The sequence below is a fragment of the Salmo salar genome, chromosome ssa03 (assembly GCF_905237065.1).
Source record: "Salmo salar chromosome ssa03, Ssal_v3.1, whole genome shotgun sequence".
In the NCBI taxonomy this organism is placed as follows: Eukaryota; Metazoa; Chordata; class Actinopteri; order Salmoniformes; family Salmonidae; genus Salmo; species Salmo salar.
Window position 1 is genome coordinate 37,687,104 of NC_059444.1, and position 20,459 is coordinate 37,707,562.

The 20,459-nt window shown below is 43.1% G+C and overlaps 1 protein-coding gene across 3 annotated transcripts; it reads right to left on the reverse strand.

The window, feature by feature from the left end:
* Positions 1–15: 15 nt before the first annotated feature.
* sugt1 (SGT1 homolog, MIS12 kinetochore complex assembly cochaperone) lies at positions 16–19,434 on the reverse strand. Of its 3 annotated transcripts, none has more exons than XM_014191508.2 (13): positions 19,166–19,434; positions 19,029–19,077; positions 18,295–18,385; positions 17,978–18,047; positions 13,790–13,860; positions 12,857–12,910; positions 10,191–10,219; positions 9,446–9,465; positions 9,145–9,241; positions 5,749–5,856; positions 1,336–1,426; positions 952–1,124; positions 16–838 (listed from the first exon to the last, which is right to left on the reverse strand). In XM_014191508.2, the coding sequence occupies exons 1-13, from the start codon at positions 19,177–19,179 to the stop codon at positions 737–739; spliced, it is 969 nt and encodes a 322-aa protein (XP_014046983.1). In that variant the 5' UTR covers positions 19,180–19,434; the 3' UTR covers positions 16–736. The 3 variants fall into 3 exon arrangements, with proteins under 3 accessions (XP_014046983.1, XP_014046980.1, XP_014046984.1); XM_014191505.2 differs by having other exon boundaries at positions 9,446–9,468; XM_014191509.2 differs by having other exon boundaries at positions 9,446–9,468; positions 19,029–19,074; positions 19,166–19,368.
* Between the last annotated feature and the right edge of the window lie 1,025 nt (positions 19,435–20,459).

The window sequence follows — 20,459 nt, forward strand, 5'->3', positions numbered from 1 at the left end:
CAGTAAAACTCAAAATTGTGATCCAGAAAATAAACCATTTATTTACATTGAAGTTTGAATCACATTGAGGAAAAGGAAATTAAGACTCCAGACTTCCATTTCATGACTGTATTGCTGCTGATGTGGAAAAAGAAATTATTCTACGAGTGAACAGAAAAAAAAAAAAAAAGGTTATTCATTTTTCATAAAAGCAGTGAATGAGACGATAGAAACATTTCCAACCTCCAATCCACCCCAGAAAAACGACAGGCTTTGAAAACAAGAACCGGCCATTGCTGAGACACAAGAAGAGGTGAAAAGGGTTTCTGTTTCAACTCATCACCGCCTTTAACCAGGTTAACCATCAAACAGCCAGAACTGACCATGCGGATGATTCCTACTGTTTCTATGAGATCTAGGAAAGACAGATTGATATATCTATGACAGTCTTCATTGAATGTGAGAATGGTTTAATGAGGGTAAATAGTGGTTTCTGGATTGCTGCTGAGAATCACCAAAGCTCTAAAAACCAATATTGACAGACAGACTGGAAGGGGGAGGTGTTGGAAAAGGTGGGTTTTGGCGGCAAAGAGAGAACGAGAGAGTTGGCCGGGAGAAAGCAATATTGACAGACTGCCTGGGATGAGGAGTGTGTGTGTGTTGGGGTAGAGGAGATATGGGGCAGTCCATGAGGCAGAGAGGGGGAGCGTAGGACTGTGTAGTACAGAGAGAGCGAGAGAGACACCCCTCTGGTTCTTCAGTATTTCTTAAACTCCACGTCGTCTGGAGGGCTCATCTCCACCGTTCTCTTCCCCACGTCCGTCCAGTTGGTGCTCAGGACTGTACCACCTGACTCCATCTACAGGGGGAGGAGTGTAAGTCAGTGATAGTGCAATAAAAAAATAAAATAAAAAAATAAAAATAAACTACATTTCTCTCCGTGTGCAAGAGTGTGTATATATAAACACTCACAAAGGACTTGTTCATGGCCCGTTTGACCTCGTCGGTGCCGTCCCCGTAGATCTGTTGGAAGAGTTTGTTGAGCGCTGCGTCTCCCTCCAGTTTCTCCTTCTTCTCCTCCTCACTGATGTCGACCACCACCTTGTCCCAGTTACGGCTGGAGTGGGACGAAGACGGGTACTGGTCTGAACAGGAACACATGTTTAGAGGGAGAGGCGGTTATCATGGGTACTGGTCAACACAGGAGAGGGGGCTTTCAGTAGTACAAAACAAATGCTGTAAAAATAAATATTGTTAAAAATGTATTTATTTAGCGGTATGACTGGTATATGTGTAAAGGAGAGAGAGCAGAGGAAACTGTGTGTGTGTGCACGTGTGAGAGAGAGAGGTACTCACTGGGGGTGAAGTGTTTGACGCTGGGCTCCTGTCCTTCACCCTCCAGTTTCTCCCACCTGATCCCCTCCGTCTTCTTCATTTTAATCTCCACCTGAGAAAAAGAGAAGGGGGAAGAGAGAGGAGAGTGGAGGAAGAGGGCGTGGAGAGCAAGGAGAGAGAGAGAGAGAGCGAAGCCAATGTCTTTAGTTATCGTTACGTCTATATAGGGCTCAACACATGAGATCAGAAGACGCTAGCTCAGCGCTCACCAGTCTCTTTTAATGGTGGGATCAGCTCACGGCAGAGAGAGACAGTGATATGCGGGGGCACAGCTCACTCCCAAATCTTCCTGACAGACAGAGTGCTAACGAGACATCTGTCAGCTCGAGGGGTCGGATAGTGTGTGATCAGATCAGCTCAACGTACGTGTGTGTGTGTGTGTGTGTGTGTGTGTGTGTGTGTGGGGTGAGAGCTATCTGTCTGTCGACCAGTGGCAGGAACACACATTTCTGGATGGATCATTACATCGGAGGAGAGGAGACGAGAAGAAGAGAGAGGACAGCCGCCACCACATGCGAGCTGCAGTGACAGGCCTCATACCAGTGGGACACTTAAGCTGCCGAGTTCTCCAGTACCCCCCCCCCCATCATCTTGTGTGTGTGTGTGTGTGTATGTATTTAAGTGTGTGTGCGCAGAGAGAGAGAGAGAGAGCATGTGTGTGTGTGTGTGTGTTTAGAGACAGAAGTTTGACAGAGTTATAGCGTGGGGGGGGGCGCTGGCATGACGCAATTAAAATACAATTTCTGCTCTGTTGCGTTAAGGGATGTTTCATTCATGAACGAATCAGGAGCAGACGCCAGAGCATCAAGAGGCTTGCTCGCTCACACACACACACACACACACACACACACACACACACACACGACTAATAGATGAGCTCAATACTAACCCAAGACTAAACACCTGAAATCTTAGGACTGAATGCTCAACCATGCTTAACTGATGTTCACATGGAGCCCTTCTTCATTGAATATTTAAAACCCAACACCTGCCTGCAGACACCGACCTAGTCAACCTTGGTGTACAGTGTAGGGGAATGGGCTGGGAGACAAGGCAGACACACACAGACCCCTTGCAATGCCAGGGAGGTTTTTATGCTCTTATGTGCACACAGAGAGTGAGTGAGTGTGGTGATAACTGGTGCAGTCTGTGCCCATGCAGAGTGTGTGCTGGGGGGCTATACAACATTAATCTGCTGCCACATCTGTGTCTCTGCGTGTTAAAGGGACGTGGCAGGCGAGGGGCTGGGTCTTAAAGGGATGTGACAGCACCGTCACATACAGGACCACCACCCACAGCTCCCAGGGGCCATACTGAGCAACACACACACACACACGCCTGTCAGTCTCTCAGAGGGGGAGTTGAGTCCCTGTGTCCCATGTCACCAGTCCCACGTGCTTTTACCCCCACCGAAGTCCCCCCCTGTCCTACACTCACCCGCCCCCGTCTTATACAACATATGCACACACACACACACCCCCTCCCCTCCACATACAAATCCACATACAAAGAGTCTCCCATCTCAGCCCTTCACAAAGTAGCCCCTACTTTAGATTACAGCAGAGAAGATTTTAAAAAGCAACTTAACAAATAAATAAATAAAAATAGGAACAGTCTGGCGAGGGAGGCTGACAGGCATGGAAATTACAGAGGGAGGCTGTATGTTATCTATTCACAGAGAAGAGAGGAGTTCGGAGCAGAGCGAGTGTGCGGGCGCGTGTGTGTTTACCCTTCCGTTCTGATCAAACACTCTGGTGTGTAATTGGCTCCCTGTTGTCATGGCGACCCCGCGGGTTAGAATGCCTCATAGCCGACGACGGGAGGAGGTCAGAGAGGGTAGCACTGACGAGGGCGTGTGTGCACGACACACACACACACACACACACAGAATGAACCAACACACATACAGCACCAAGCATTACCGATACTACGTGAAGACGGCACAACGGCACAAGAGTGTTAAGTGTGTTTCCTGTACGCGCAACTGTGCATAGTACAGCCTAGTATCCCTTCCTAAGTGTCCTCTGAAGAAAGCAGTGAAAGTAAACCACCATTGGGGAAAGGGAAAAAAAACACAGTGAGTACTGCAGTTGGTGTCATTAGTCTGACTAGTGCAAAGCCCTTGGACTCACACAGAGTAGTTAGTTAGGGACAGGTTCGCCCTGGGTCTCTTCTGGTGGGTCTCTGTGACGCTTGCTCATACCAGGATGCTGCATGGCTAAAATGAAGTCAGAGAAGTGTCAAATCATCTCAGCTCACTCGCACACACACACACACACACACTCGCGCACACACACACACACACACACACACACACACACACACACACACACACACACACACACACACACACACACACACAGTTCACCTGTTCAGAGACCAGCTAAAGTCTCTCAGTGTGCCTAGTGGAAAGGAATGCAACCATCGACTGATGTGTTTAGTGTGCGCATTTGTCCTCGTGTCATGTCTGAGTGTGAATACTGTGTATAAGAAAAGTTATACATATACAGTAAGTGACATTGTGTTTGACATGTGTACATTCTCTATATTTCTCTGTGTGTGTAGGACCATGAGAGCCTGTGGAGCCCTGTGGACCAGGGAACAGACAGGGCTTTGTGGGAGTGGAGGGGGCCTAAACTCACTTCTCTCCCTCCCCAAACTCCATCCCCTTCTCTTCCTTTAAGACTGACTTGTGTGCGTGTGTGTGTGTGTGTGTGTGTGTATTACGCACAAGATTAAGTTTGTGTGCATGTACGACGACCATTTAAAAAAAGACAAGTAGTTGAATTTTGGAATGTATTTGGAAAGAATTTGAAAATGCTCAAACACACCGACTCAAATACACTCCCATGGATATAACCCAGGCATTTGAAAAAAGTATTTTAAAATACTTTCAAACAGTAGGCTATTTATAGGAAATTATTTTTTAAATACTTCCAACAGAAGTAGTTGATTCGGGCCACATTATCAGAATATACTCAAATACACATAAGTTTTAAATAACAAAATAGACATGGATTTGAACCCAGGTCCGATGACAACCGTGTGTGTGTGTGTGTGTGTGTGTGTGTGTGTGTGTGTGTGTGTGTGTGTGTCTCTTAGGCAGTCATCTGCCCCTCTTTTCCCCTCCTCTTCCTGTTCTAAGACTGGGTCTTTGTTTGAGCTTCAACACACGTGCACCTCTGGTATGCAGTGCCTGATGTTGCCATGGCGAACTGCGAATGAGCGTATGTATGGGAGTATGGAGAGGGGCTACGTCCTCTCTCGATGGTGGAAACTAGTTTTGGCATTGGGTGGCAGGAACTCTCAGCAATAACCTCTTCTCTTCCTCACCTTACTATATTCTATTCCTCCTCTCCCTCTCTTTCTGTGTCCCTCCATCTCCTTTACTCTCTGCTTAGCTAGAGGCTGCATGTCTTGTCGGACTACCAAATCATCTCCTCTTCACTCGGGTCTCTGTCAACCTCCCCCTGTTGTGCCGTGGGTGGGGCATGTCCCGCCGTCTCGTTAGACTGAGCACCATCTCACGGCCCAAACGAGTCCCAACAGACTGCACCCATGCCCAGATTCCCAACGCACACTAGATGGATGAGTTGAGTGCCTCTCTCACACGCACAGGATGAGTCTCTCTCACACACACGCACAGGATGAGTCTCTCTCACACACACGCACAGGATGAGTCGCTCTCACACACACGCACAGGATGAGTCTCTCACACACACGCACAGGATGAGTCTCTCACACACACGCACAGGATGAGTCTCTCACACACACACACACACACACACTTCGTTTCAAAACAGCCACACTCACTGTATCCATTTCAAGCTTGTGCCACACATGCAGAGACCTTTTCAAACTTGTCATGAATACACAATAACAATAGTGCATTTTCACATTCTGAAGGATTTGACCACAGGCTTCTGTGTCGCTTCCAACATAATAAAGTGGGAGTGAGTAAGAAAAAGCATGGAGAGATGCCTACGCACTAATTACTATACACTACATACTCCCTAATTTGTGAACAATAAGACGTGCCCTTCCCACTCATTATCAGCCATAATTAGTTACAACTGCAGAGCTTGTTAATTCTCACAGGGCAGAGTTCTAGTGTGTGTGTGTGTTGACCCAGTCAGGGCTGTATTAAAGAGGATTCTCCTCCTCCTAGTCTTTCTGCGCCACTAATGGTTAATTATCACATTCCAGTCTGGTCATTCTCTGGTTAACCTGCTGTGTTTAAATCACATTTCTAAGGGTTCCTGGGGACTGCATAGAACCTTGAGGACTGTGGTTTTACACACATTTCACCTGTGGGAACATTTTCTCAGTTCTTGAGGCAAATGATATGACAGGCTGAGGAGTATGGAGTTTTACCTTAGTGGAGAGGACCTTGAAGGTGCTGTGTTGGGGGACGATGGGATGCAGCAGGTTCACAGTCAGGCTGAAGTCCCCCCCCGACGGAAGCTTCACCACCGCCGACAACTACAGATAGAAACACACGTTACACACACACACACACACACACACATCCTCCACTGCAGACCATTATAAAGGAGTGGGGATAGGATGTTCAAATTCACCCCGAGGGGGTTTAGTGCTGGTCTTAGATCAGTTGGGCTTTCTTTCTTCGATTGAGGATTTAGACTTGGGGAGGGTAAACTGTTCCTAGATCTGAGCTTACAGGCACCCCTGGGGGCATAGCTGGGCCCAAAGGGAGTGAGTGTGTGTGTGTGTGATACCCCTTACAGCAGTGGTTCTCAAACTTTTTAATAGTCCCGTACACCTTCAAACATTCAACCTTCAGCTGCGTACCCCCTCTAGCACCAGGGTCAGCGCACTCTCAAATGTTTTTTTTTGCCATCATTGTAAGCCTGCCCCACACACACACACACACACACACACACACACTACATTTATTCAACATAAGAATGAGTGTGTTGTCACAACCAGGCTTGTGGGAAGTGACTAAGAGCTCTTATAGGACCAGGGCACAAATAATAATAATCAATAATTTTACATATAAAACCTTCGTTGTTCATTGAAAATTGTGAATAACTCACAGGAGAAGGGTGTGCTTGAAAGGATGCACATAACTCTGCAATGTTGGTTTGTATTGGAGAGAGTCTGTCTTAAATCATTTTCCACACACAGTCTGTGCCTGTATTTAGTTGTCATGCTAGTGAAGGCCGAGAATCCACTCTGACATAGGTACGTGGTTGCAAAGGGCATCAGTGTCTGAACATGGGCGATTGCCAAGGCAGGATACTCTGAGCGCAGCCCAATCCAGAAATCTGGCAGTGGTTTCTGATTAAATTACATTTTCACAGGACTGCTTGTTTGCAATTTCGATGAGGCTCTCTTGTTCAGATATCGGTAAGTGGACTGGAGGCAGGGCATGAAAGGGATAACCAATCCAGTTGTTTGTCATCCATTTCGGGAAAGTAGCTGCATAAATGGGCACCCAACTCACTCAGGTCCTTCGTTATATCACATTTGACATTGTCCTTAAGCTTGAGTTCATTTGCACACACAAAATCATACAACGATGGAAAGACCTGTGTGTTGTCCTTGTTAATGCAGACAGAGAAGAGCTCCAACTTCTTAATCATAGCCTCAATTTTGTCCCGCACATTGAATATAGTTGGAGTCCCTGTAATCCTAGGTTCAGATCGCCCAGTCGTGTGAGAAACTCGTCATCATGCAAGCGGTCAGACAAGTGAAAATTATGGCCAGTAAAAGAAAACTAAGCTCGTATCTCTCAATTAAAAAAACGTGTCAATACTTTGCCCCTTGATAACCAGTGCACTTCAGTATGTTGTAAAATGGTCGCTGCCCATATTATTGCATAGTGCAGAAAATATACAAGTTCAGGGGCCTTGCTTTAACAAAGATAACAATTTTCACTGTAGTGTCCAAAACGTCTTTCAAGCTGTCAGGCATTCCTTTGGCAGCAAGAGCCTCTCGTGGATGTTGCAGTGTACCCAAGTGGTGTCGGGAGCAACTGCTTGCACGCGATTTACCACTCCAATATGTCTCCCTGTCATGGCTTTTGAGCCATCAGTACAGATACCAACATGAGCAGCAGCTAAGTTTGGCTACATACGGACCGTTAGTGGAATTCCCGTGAGAGAGTAACGGTTAATGTGACTGGATGTTAATTATTTGACTAGGCTACCTGGATTTGACATTGTGTAATTTCGCTGAACACTAGATGGTTTAAATTAGATTTTTTTTTGCCAGTGAAACGAGGCTACTCCGACGAGAAAAAAAAAATCTCACCCAAATGTATAGCCCCGTTGGAAAATATAAAATTGACTGTTTGAAAATGTGAAGAATAATAAAAAAAAGTAAGTGACTCATTTTTATTTGGCGTATCCCTTACAGCATCCCTGCCATACATCCTCTGGAGGGCAAGCCTCCTAGCTATCTCATTAGCCCTAATAACACCTCCCCAACTATTCTCAGAACAGAAAGAGTGGGCGAGGGCAGAGGAAGGGAACAGGATGAGGAACTGGAATCAGGCATCTCTCTGTGTGTATCAGAGAGAGCTGCTCTCCTGTAGGGGGACCTCAGCAGAGAGAACTAGGCTTGGGCGGTATACCGGGGTATTGGAAAGCGCCACAGGATGGCTTTTCAATACTGTCAAAACTATTTTTCAGTACATTTTAATATGTAGCTACTGTTTCAGTTAATACCTGCAGTCAACTTCAGCAATACGTTAGGAGATAAAGCAGATTGCGTTCTTCATTTCACAGGTCACATTATGGAGCTTACCGTAGTTCCCCCAGAACAGTTGAACCAGTGACGTGTTTGTTTGTAAATAGCACAATGGGAGAAAGCGGGAGCTGGTGGGTCCATAGCACATATATCAGCGAGTCTGTTGTGTGGCGCACAGTTGCCATTTTTTCCCCCTGTGCTTCCTACTAGTGTTTTTTCCCCCCTCTGTTCTTCTCCCCTATGTACACATCCTGCACTTCCTTCAGAAAAGCATGCATCACAATTTTGTTCATTTGCACAATTCCTCTCGATCACTGTCGCTTGTAAACGTCCACACTCACCGGAAATGACATTCACTAGCTATTCTTGTATAACTTTATGAGCTGATTTGATTGTCTTTGCAATTAGTTTACGTTTGTTTCCCGCTTATTAGCATCTATGTGATTTTGCTATTAGTTTGTGCTAATATTGTTAGCATTCTGGTAATAGACTTCTTGCCTTTTTAGCAAGAAAAGTGCTATGCCGGTAATATTGTAAATCATAGGATGAGAAAAAAAATCTGGATACCGCCCAAGCCTAACAACCTTCCATTGTTACTAATCTACCCCCACACCCCACCTCTGGGAAGACGACTCTCCCGCCTTTCCTCTCTGTCATTCCATAATCCTCCTCATCAGCCTTTTTATATGCCACACCTGTCAGTTGGATGGATTATCTTGGCAAAGGAGAAATGCTCACTAACTGGGATGTAAACTCATTAATGCACAACATTTGAGAGAAATAAGCTTTTATGTGCGTACGGAACATTTATTGGATCTATTATTTCAGCTCACGAAACATGGAACCAAGACATTACATGTTGAGTTTATATTTCTAAAGTCGGTGTAAATAAGATGAGAAATAGACATGTCTAGAGTTAGCTTCCTCAGTGACTACAGTACTGGGCAGCTGATACTCTGGCAGCACTTCTGACAGTTTAGAACTGTCATGCTCCCTCTCCTCAAGAGATTCTTACACTGACCTGTGTGTGTGTGTGTGTGTGTGTGTGTGTACCTGTCTCTCGTCGAAGTTGATGTTGACCCCATCCTTAGGCACATTTTTCACCATGATGGTGACGATGACCTGAGACTCTGTCTGGTACCAGTCATGCCTGAGGACATAAACACTTAGTACAGGTTGGCCCTGAAGAGTAGGAACAAGTTATCCACCTTCCTGCACACGTAGCGTGCATCCCAAATGGCCCCCTATTCCCAATATAGTACACTACTTTTGACCAGGGTCATAGGTATTCCAAATGTAGTGCACTATGTAGAGAATATGGTGCCATTTGCGACTCAGCATGAACTGTACTTACTTAATGTGTGGCGTCGGTGTCTGCTGGGGAATCCAGTCATCCCAGGAAGAGAGAGAAAGTTTAAACAAAACACACAAAACAAGCGAGAGAGAGAAGAAAAAAAAAAGAGGGTTTAATGATGAGCTTTAGCCGTTAGACCAGACGGAATACGGTCTGAAATACTGAGTGTAACACTGCCCCCATGAGGCGGAGAGTGGAACTGAAAGCCAGAAGGCAGGGGGGTGTCAACCTTTTTCCATGGAGGGCCTAGTGTCTGTGGGTTTTTGGTTTTACCTTTCAATTAAGACAGACAACCAGGTGAGGGGAGTCCCTTACTAATTAGTGACCTTATTTCGTCGAATTAAGTACAAGGGAGGAGCGAAAACCAGCAGACACTCAGCCCCCCCGCCATGGAATGAGTTTGGCACATGTGGTCTAAAGGTATGTGGACATTAGAGAGAATGATAGAGGCCTCTAGTGGCCAAAAGGGTGTTTTGGCATTGGGCAGCGCAACTGAGGGCTTCCACCATTTGAATGTCGTGAACTGGGTGGGACTTCCAACTTCATTGGCTGATCCCTCCTGGTGACCCTGTTGGGAGTCATGTCCAACGGGTCATCAGGACGGATCAGCCAATCGTGAAGAAGAAAAATGTACTACCTCAAAATGGAGATCGCTTGGGCAGTGCCATTGAGGCTGTCACAGATGGCGTAATGGAACAGATATAGAATAATGGTAGCAACGTCCAAAGTCGTCATTAGCACTTACCTTGTTCTCCTTTCCATTCTGATTGGCCACTGCAAAGGAGAGGAAAAGGAATAGTATAGTCAGCCAGTTTCCACTTACTCATAGATTAACAGGCCAGAAAAAACACACACATCTCCCTGTGAGATCTCAGAGGCAGTTTGTTTACCCTCTGAGGCTAAACAGGCCTGATCTGTATTTACCAGTTATGTCTGTTACATTATGCACTGCTTTCATTAGAGGGAGGTGGCAGAGGGAGGCCAGTAGAGGGGGAGGGAGAAAAATAAATAGCGAGAGAGGGAGAAGGAGAGAAAAGGAAAGAGGAGATAAAAGGGGAAGAGGGCAGGGATGAGACGGAGCATTAATGTTGTCTAAATGAGGTCGCGTTTGAAAAGGGAACAGGGAGGGGGGGTGTGTGTGTGTGTGTGATATCACCAGATGCACACCCCGTTTTGATGTGTGGGGGCGTCAAGCTGAAGCGCCTAGCGGTAAACACTGTCACTTCACACATGAAAGAGACATGAGAGAACTCACAGGGTAAGGCCAGGGTATGGCAACGGAGGACTGAGGTGTGTTGGTGCACTTGTGCAACAATGTGCGTGAATTGAATGTGCTTTTGAATCTGTATTATACATCTGTATGTGCGTGCGTCTGTATTTTGGTATGCATGGGTGGGGTGGGGGGGGGTCACATGGGCTGTTTAGAATGAGAGCCCAACACGCAATGGATGCGTGTGTGTTTGGATGTTTACTGGGGTTGATCCGAGGCAAGGCCTCCCCCCCCCACCCCAGAGAGACCTAAATTATTCATGCGATTCAAACAGGTTCAATTTAAACCCTCAGACGATGACAACCACACACACATTCGCTAACGAAGAGTTTGGCTAGTACAGGGTTAGAGTTTTGATGTTGGAGATGCATTCCCCTCCCTCTCTATTTGAACAGTGAAGCTGAAATCACCAGCATTTTGGATTTAGATAAAATGTTTCACGAGGTGACAGTACATAAACCCCCCCCCCCATTTTTACCAATAACAGGGGAGGTCAGCAATTTGAGGGGTATGATCTTTAACTTTCTCATTATTCACAACTCATTCATTATTATTCATAATCGAGGTAGCACCCACATTAATGAAGTGTTCAGAAACATCTCTATTCTTATGTACAATAAAAGTGACTCCAAAATAACAATACATTTTCTAGTTTGTATTAGGCGAAAACCTAATCGAACAACGAAAACAACCTGCACATGCATCCGACAAGGCCATAGAGTCACAAGTGTGATGTAGTCATTGCGTACTAGGAATATGGGACCAAATACTAAATGTTTGACTACTTTAAAGCTGCAATATGTAACTTTTTGGGCGACTCGACCAAATTCATATAGAAATGTTTTAGTCTCACTGAAAGCAAGTCTAAGAAGCAGTAGATCTATTCTATGTGCAATATTTCTATGCATCCAGTTCTACTCCAGAATTTTGGATTTGAGATCAGATGTTTCATGAGGCGACACTACAGAATGTCTGTCACCTTTTATTTGAGGGTATTGTCAAACTTATGTTGTACTGTTTTGAAATGAGAATTATTTATGCATCTTGTACCCCTATTTGAATTCTTAAAAAAGAAAATTGGGGAACAAATTTAGCAGAAATTTCTCTGCCATTTCCCAGATGCTAAAATTCTGATACTATGCATTATTTCAGTTTGACAAAACAAGCAAGTATAGTGTAGAGAATCATTGTACCGTCTAAATTTCTGTGAAATATCCTTTCCATAACCAAAAATATTGTTTTCTCAGCTGTTTGAAGTTAATGTACCGAAAGAAAAAACAAAACTGGAGTAGAGCCAAATCCACAAATGTTTGCTTCGCTGTCCAATTCATTGATTATATTTGTCAGCTCAGACGTTTACATACACTTAGGTTGGAGTCATTCAAAGTCATTTTTCAACCACTCCACAAAATGTCGTTAACAAATTATAGTTTTGGCAAGTCGGTTAGTACATCTACTTTGTGCATGACAAGTAATTTTTCCAACAATTGTTTACAGACAGATTATTTCACTGTATCAATTCCAGTGGGTCAGAAGTTTACATACACTAAGTTGACTGTGCCTTTTAACAGCTTGGAAAATTCCAGAAAATGATGTCATGGCTCTTGAAGCTTCTGATAGGCCAATTGACATCATTTGAGTCAATTGGAGGTGTACCTGTGGATGTATTTCAAGGCCTACCTTCAAACTCAGTGCCTCTTTGCTTGACATCATGGGAAAATCAAAAGAAATCAGCCAAGACCTCAGAAAATAAATTGTAGACCTCCACAAGTCTGGTTCATTTTTGGGAGCAATTTCCAAATGCCTGAAGGTCTTCTGACCCACTGGGAATGTGATGAAAGAAATAAAAGCTGAAATAAATAATTCTCTACTATTATTCTGACATTTCACATTCTTAAAATAAAGTGGTGATCCTAACTGACCTAAGACAGGGAATTGTTACTAGGATTAAATGTCTGGAATTGTGAAAAACTGAGTTTAAATGTGTTTGGCTAAGGTGTATGTAAAACTTCCGACTTCAACTGCATACACAGTACTTAGATTTAAAAAAAAACGTTTTTATAAAACGTGACCCGGATTGCACAAAGTCAGGGACTTATTTTCATTATGGCGGTTGAGGTACGAAAGCAGATCCTACTTACTCTCCATCATCTCCTCACAGCGTTTGATCCACATTTGGAAAGTGTTATCGGAGCCTGTGGAGCACAGGGAGAACAAACACACTGTTAGGGTTCAGACAATCTCAACCAGTTTGAACACAACTGCACTGAGGAATTACAAATACCCATAGCCACATAGACTTCTGTAGATTCAAACAGACAAGAAGATAAGCAATACAGCTAATATTTCACCTAACCCAGAAGTATTTAAGAAAGTATAATTTTGGTGACCCCAATCGAATAAATATTTAATAGTACAAATTAAAAGCACAGATTGTTTTTATATATAAAAATAATTAGAAATTAAATATTGAGTAATGCCTCGATCACACCGACAGTGTCATGGTACACCAGAAGTACATTCATTTCCAATGGAACGCTGCGTTTGCCTTGCAGTGTGGTGCATACGTTGGATAAATCGAACGTATGCATCAAACTGTATGCGTAGACTGCTTGACAGAAATGGTAGCAGAAGGTGAATGTTGAACTTTTGTTGCACACAAATCCAGATGATGCTGCGTACCATTTTACGCAAAAAAACACTGTAGGTGTGTTCAAGGTATGAATGTATGTATTGATTTATTTTCATTTTGATAAGATATGAAAATGAAAATGTATCGATTTGAAGGTTGTCATTAGATTTGGGCTGGGGTCACAAGAAATTCTTGCATAAAAAAAAAACAACTTTTGGGCTAAAAGAAAATGGGGTCCCCGCTGAAATAAAAAATGGAATACCACTGACCTAACATATCAGAGGCCAAGAGCTGTTACTATATTTCTATTACCAATAATATATTTAGCTTTTAGATATACATAAAATGTCTAAGGATATGGGCTAGCAGTCGATTTGGGATTAAGTGGGTAAGGAGGTGTCTAGGTGGTAGGTGCTTCACAGGTCCCCTCAGCAGACCTCACCGTCCAGGCTGTGTCCCTGACTGAAGGCAGCATGTGCCGACTCGAAGTGGTTCAGGTGGAACTCTGCCATTCTGCAGGGAGGGGAGACAGGGATGTTATCAGAAGCAGACCAACAACAACAAAAAACCTGGGGAAAACTGACAACCAATTTAAGTTTGACATATAAGGCAGTGGTTTTCAAATCGGTGGTCCGTGGCCAGGTACTGCACGGGGTCAGCGAAAAAATTAAAATATATACAGTGCATTCGGAAAGTATTCAGACTGACATTTTCTACATTGTTATGTTACAGCCTTATTCTAAAATTGATGACATCGTTCCCCCCCCCCCCCCCCCCCCCATCTATCTACACACAATAGCCCATAATAACAAAAGCAAAAACAAGCTTGAATATTTTTCAAATGTATTAAAAATTAAAAAAAACTGAAATATCACATTTACATAAGTATTCAGATCCTTTACTCAGTTGAAGTACCTTTGGCAGCAATTACAGCCTTGTGTCTTCTTGGGTATGACGCTACAAGCTTGGCACACCTGTATTTGGGGAGTTTCTCCCCTTCTTCTCAGCAGATCCTCTCCAGCTCTGTCAGGTTGGATGGGGAGCATCGCTGTACAGCTAGTTTCAGGTCTCTCCCGAAGCCACTCCTGCGTTGCCTTGGCAGTGTACTTAGGGTTGTTGTCCTGTTGGAAGGTGAACCTTCGCCCCAGTCTGAGGTCCTGAGCGCTCTGGAGCAGGTTTTCATCAAGGATCTCTCTGTACTTTGCTCTGTTCATCTTTCCCTCGATCCTGACTAGTCTCCCAGTTCCTGCCGCTGAAAAACATGCCCACAGCATGATGCTACCACCACCATGCTTCATCGTAGGGATGGTGCCACGTTTCCTCCAGGCGTGATGCTTGGCATTCAGGCCAAAGAGTTCAATCTTGGTTTCATCAGACCAGAGAATCTTGTTTCTTGTTTATTTTGGCAAACTCCAAGCGGGCTGTCATGTGCCTTTTACTGAGGAGTGACTTCCGTCTGGCCCCTCTACCATAAAGGTCTGATTGGTGGAGTGCTGCAGAGATGGTGGTCCTTCTGGAAGGTTCTCCCATCTCCACAGAGGAACTATGGAGCTCTGTCAAAGTGACCATCGGATTCTTGGTCACCCCCCTGACCAAGGCCCTTCTTCCCCGATTGCTCAGTTTGGACGTGTGGCCAGCTCTAGGAAGAGTCTTGGTGGTTCTAAACTTCTTCCATTTTAGAATGATAAAGCCACTGTGTTCTTAGGGACCTTCAATGGTACATACATGTTTTGGTACACTTCGCCAGATCTGTGCCTCGACACAATCCTGTCTCGAAGCTCTACGGACAATTCCTTCGACCTCGTGGCTTGGTATTTGCTCTGACATGCACTGTCAACTGTGGGACCTTATATAGACAGGTGTGTGCCTTTCCAAATCATGTTCAATAAATTCAATTTAGTACAGATGGACTCCAAGAAACATCAAGGACAATCAATGGAAACAGGATGCACCTGAGCTCAATTGAGTACATACATATACAGTTGTAAAAATTTCTAAAAAACATGCTTTTGCTTTGCCATTACGGGGTATTGTGTGTAGATTGATGAATGTGTATTTATTTAAAACATGTTAGAATACGGCTGTAACATAACAAAATGTGGAAGAAGTCAAGGGGTTTGAATACTTTCCAAATGCACTGTATAAAAAGTCATTTTTACTTTCATGTTTTTATGAATATCCCTAGCAATAGAATAAAATATTACATTATTTCTCAAAGATGAATACTGAGCCAACTACACTCACTGGAGTATCTGACACAGGCCTTGAAAAAGCATCCGCGAATAGGCTACCACTGCGGCCGCTGGCAAGCTTTCTTGACTTTGACATACATTTTTGCCAACACACGGCTAAACTTTAACCAGCGAAACAGCTGCGCTTTGGGAAAATGTGTTTGGAGTTACCTTTCTAGCTAATAGGCTATATTAGAGTTTACACACTCATTCAATTATAATGTGGGGAGGTCTAAATAACAAAAAACTATGTAGCAAATCTATTCATTTTAGAATGTTGATCACCATTCACCTGATAAGACAAGACTTGAAAAAAATAGGTTTTTGCTAAAGTATGATGGGGTCCCTGGTCAAGAAAAGTTTGAAGACCCCTGATATAAGGGAGAGGGGAGTTGAGTTTAACCAAATGGATTTTCTGACTCATTAGGAAAAACGCATCACATTTCTGTACAAGGTTCAACAACAGTGCTTAGTGTTCTGAAAACATCTTTAAGCAGTCATCCTCGTAGTCATTTAAATCAACAGTGACAGAAATAAAGTTAGACCTTCCCCCCAGAAAACACAAGCTGCCAAAATAAATGCATGTCAATTCAGATCGATTGACATTGTTTGACAGGTGTCATGGGCTAGACTTTGGGCTGGGTGATCTCATATTAATTTGAATTCATGTTTTAGCGCAATATTCCAAAATGCTGCAAGAATCAAGGTTTTAATATTTTTTTGTTTGTTTCTATGAGCGTGTCTTTTTGGTCTCGTCTACTTTGCTCCTTCTGTGCACCTTGCCCCTCGCACACAGACAAGCCCCTCCCCCACCACTCACAACAAACGAAAGATCACCTTCTTCCTCTATGATAACAGTTTCCCAACTAGTTATTTGCATTTGAGGTTTGGTCCAACATACATTTTTTTATTTTATTATTATTATTCTTTTTTTTTAAATTTTTTTTATTTTTTTTTTTTTTAAATCGGTCATATGGACACCAAAACACATTGAGACATTTTACTGTAAGGAGAACTTTTGTAACGATACCCCTTTTGTCTCAACTCCCAATTTTAGAACAGAGCAGACCCTACTAAGACAGGAGTATCAATGAACATGATTGTGGAAAATGAATCCTTTCTTTGATGCGCACAGAATTGCAGTACCGCTACCAGCATTTTAGCCAGAGTGTTATGTGCTGTCTAGTCTGTGTTTTATAAATGTGCATTGAGCATAAGAAGACACATTTATATAAGGAATTAGCAATTAATTCTCATTCTGAGAAATAAGCATATTTACATTTTAGTCATTTAGCAGACGCTCTTATCCAGAGCGACTTACAGTAGTGAATGCATACATTTCATTTAATGCATTTTCTTTTTTTTTGTACTGGCCCCCCGTGGGAATCGAACCCACAACCCTGGCGTTGCACACACCATGCTCTACCAACTGAGCCACAGGGATGGCCATATATTTATCTTGGTAATCCACTTGATTTCAACATCTAAACAAAGTGTTCAAACAGTTTGAGACGGACAGGAGGCTGTCCGCCACAGTTCAATTGTTCTTCCTTGTTAGCAAGCAAATAGATTCAAGTTGGAGACTTTAAATATCAAAATTGCTGGCTACTCACTAGCAGGTGGTCTTATGCGTGAGACATTGCTGTCATTATTAGTGGATGTGCATTATGCATGGTTCTGGTTAAATTTGTTACAAAAAGGGCATTTTCATAGACTTGAAAGCCAGGCCAGTGATTACTGCAAAATAGCTGGTTAAACCATTTTGATAACATAAATGATATATACAGTACCAGTCAAAAGTTTGGATACACCTACTCATTCAAGGGTTTTTCTTTATTTTTACTATTTTCTACAGAACTATGAAATAACACATATGGAATTATGTAGTAACCAAAAAAAGTGTTAAACAAATTGAACACATTAAGAAGAAAATGTATTCAACAAATTAAAAAAGGCCCACCTGTTAATTGAAATGCATTCCAGGTGACTACCTCATGAAGCTGGTTGAGAGAATGCCAAGCGTGTGCAAAGCTGTCATCAAGGCAAAGGGTGGCTACTTAGATTCTAAAATATATTTTGATTTGTATAACACTTTTTTGGTTACTACATGATTTCATGTGTTAATTCATATGTTTATTCATATGTTAATTCATAGGCTACCTGCCGCCCTGGTAGTGGGTCTTACAGTTATCCTAGGCATCATTTTACAAGCCCTGAATTCATTTGATTATTTCTGACTGTCTGAAATGCAGTGTATTGATCTTTAAGTTGCGCAACAAAGCTTATTTAGAGAACAAATAAAATGGAAATATATATATATACACGTTTGACAAAAAATTATATTATATGATTTTAAAGCCATAGCGACAGCCCTAGCTAGACTCCTTCTGCACACATACCCTGTTCTCATGAAGGCAAGAGCAAGACTGGGGTTGAGCTGCTGGGCTTTCTTGGCATCATCGACAGCACCTGTAGAAACAGATATACTCAGATGAGAAACATAGCTCAAGTTTCTGTAGCAAAGACAAAATGAGGGAACTAACATGTCAGTCACTTGAATTAAAATCATTCTACAAATCACCAATTTCAGAAAATCAGTAAAGCTAGGTAGGTTAGTCAAGGGTTAGAGTTTTAGTTTGTCAATGGAGGATTAAGGGTTGTCTGACTGATATCAGTTTTTCAGTACTTGGGGGGGGTATTAGGATAAGAGACTTACAGCTGTAGTTTTTCAGTTGGAGGTGGGCATAGGCTCGTTGGCAGAACCATTCTGAATTGTCCGAGTTTACTTCCAATGCTTCATTAAGTTCCTGTGGGGAAATGACGGTGACATCAAATGGGCAAACTTGGGGTCAATTGAATTGACATTGAAAAAAACATGTTTATGACCACTAGCTAAAGTTGACTATTGTTTAGATACATTTTTATGTTCCCAAGTATTTAACTTGGCTTTCTGCACACAATCTTCTTAGTCCCACATTAGTAAGGTGGTTAGCTACAATCAAGACATGTCTGATGTACAGTACAGCAGGTGGTTAGCCAGTTAGCTAGCTATGCTAACATTAGCTTAACTGGCTAGCTAGTACAACAAGATACAACCAAGAAGCTAACTAGCTCCTGTGACGGTACACATATACTAGTAGCTAGCTATATCACTACTGCTGGAGTTCAGTAACTACTGAGAGTACGTCGTTTCAGACCAAAATAGTTCGATAGTGTGGCTAACTTAACTGGCTCTCTCGTTAGATTAGTTTCTAAAGTTAGCACAAGATTAGCTAGTTAGCTAACTATACACTTTTCGACGCTGGCTATCTAGTTAACTATCTAGTTAGAGTTAATGAAAACATTTCCAAACCCATGACAACTTTAGCTAGCAAGAATGATGCAATTTACTTTCAATAAAACGAGTTCATATTTTCTTTCTAGTTTGACAGCCAGCTAGCCGTTGTTTACCTCGATAGCTTTCTGTGGGTTGTCGTCTATGAAGCTATCGGGGAAACTGCTAAAATGAGAAAACAAAGCTAACGTTAGCCTCTTGAATAAGTAAACATTTATGACAAAATACTCGAAAATGTGGCTTATATACTTGCCGTTCGGATGCCATGGGGCAAGAAGTGTTGTCCGTGGGAGAAAGAGCAGAGACTAGCTAGCTGGAAAGTTCTAGATGGGAATCAGAAAACGAAACTATGCTGGAGAATGGAGCCTAAACTCTTGCGCTATAGTTCAGTCAAAGATGTGTATAAGTAAACCAAGATAGACCACTGCCTGTCATTTCCAATGGTAACAAATGAGCCCCAGTGGGCAGAACAAGCAGAGCCAAGCACGAACTAGCGAGATCCTATTGGTGCGTTCTAGCATCATCTGCATATTTCCGTTAGGGAACACATGCTATGTGAAGCGCGCGTGTGCAATAACTATTCCCCATTGCACTCCTTCTAAACAACGCGATTTTTAAAAACTTTTGCAAAGGGTAAAGTTGGCTAAACTTAATCCACTCTGTTCATAACAGATTCTAGTTTTGGGAACATAAACCTGTATTGAGACCAAATGTTTAATCGATGAGAACATTTGCTGAATGTCGACCAAAATCTTCTCCCACTGCTCGCCAGTGGGCTTCCTGTCACTACCATATTGGTAGTGAGTGGAAAGGCCAAGCGGATGCTTCACATTTAAACATCCAGTGAAATATCTGTCTCATTGTTCTATCTGTGGTGCAGTGAGTGGATTGGAGCACAGTGTAGCAGGCATGCGCAGTGCGGGCCTGTCAACGGTCAGCTGGGTAGTCGCAGTTGCTGCTGATGTTGCTTCTTCTTCTTCTTCTTCTTCTTCTTCTTCTTCTTCTTCTTCTTCTTCTTCTTCGGTATTATGGCGTTCGCACATTTTGTTTGTGCATGCCGCCACCTATTGTGCGGTAGTGTGTGGTCAGTCACGTTACATTTTGTGATATAAACTTGTGATATAAACTTTAAAAAACTAACCCTACACCCAATACACCACTATTTCATAAAGATACAAATCACCACCCCATTTCACCTATATTATTTTTTATTATTTATTATTTTACAATGACAGCCTACGCCGGCCAAACCCTAATCCGGACGACGCTGGGCCAATTGTGCGCCGCCCTATGGGACTCAAAATCACGGCCAGTTTTGATACAACCTGGAATCAAACCAGGGTCCGTAGTGACACATCTAGCACTAAGATGCAGTGCCTTAGACTGCTGCGCCACTCGGGAGCCCTATATACATCACCCCATTCCCCATTCCACGGCGTACACATCACTGACAATCTGAAATGGTCCACCCACACAGACAGTGTGGTGAAGTAGGCGCTTGTCTGTACAGTATGTAGGCGCAACAGGAGGCTGAAGAAATGTGGCTT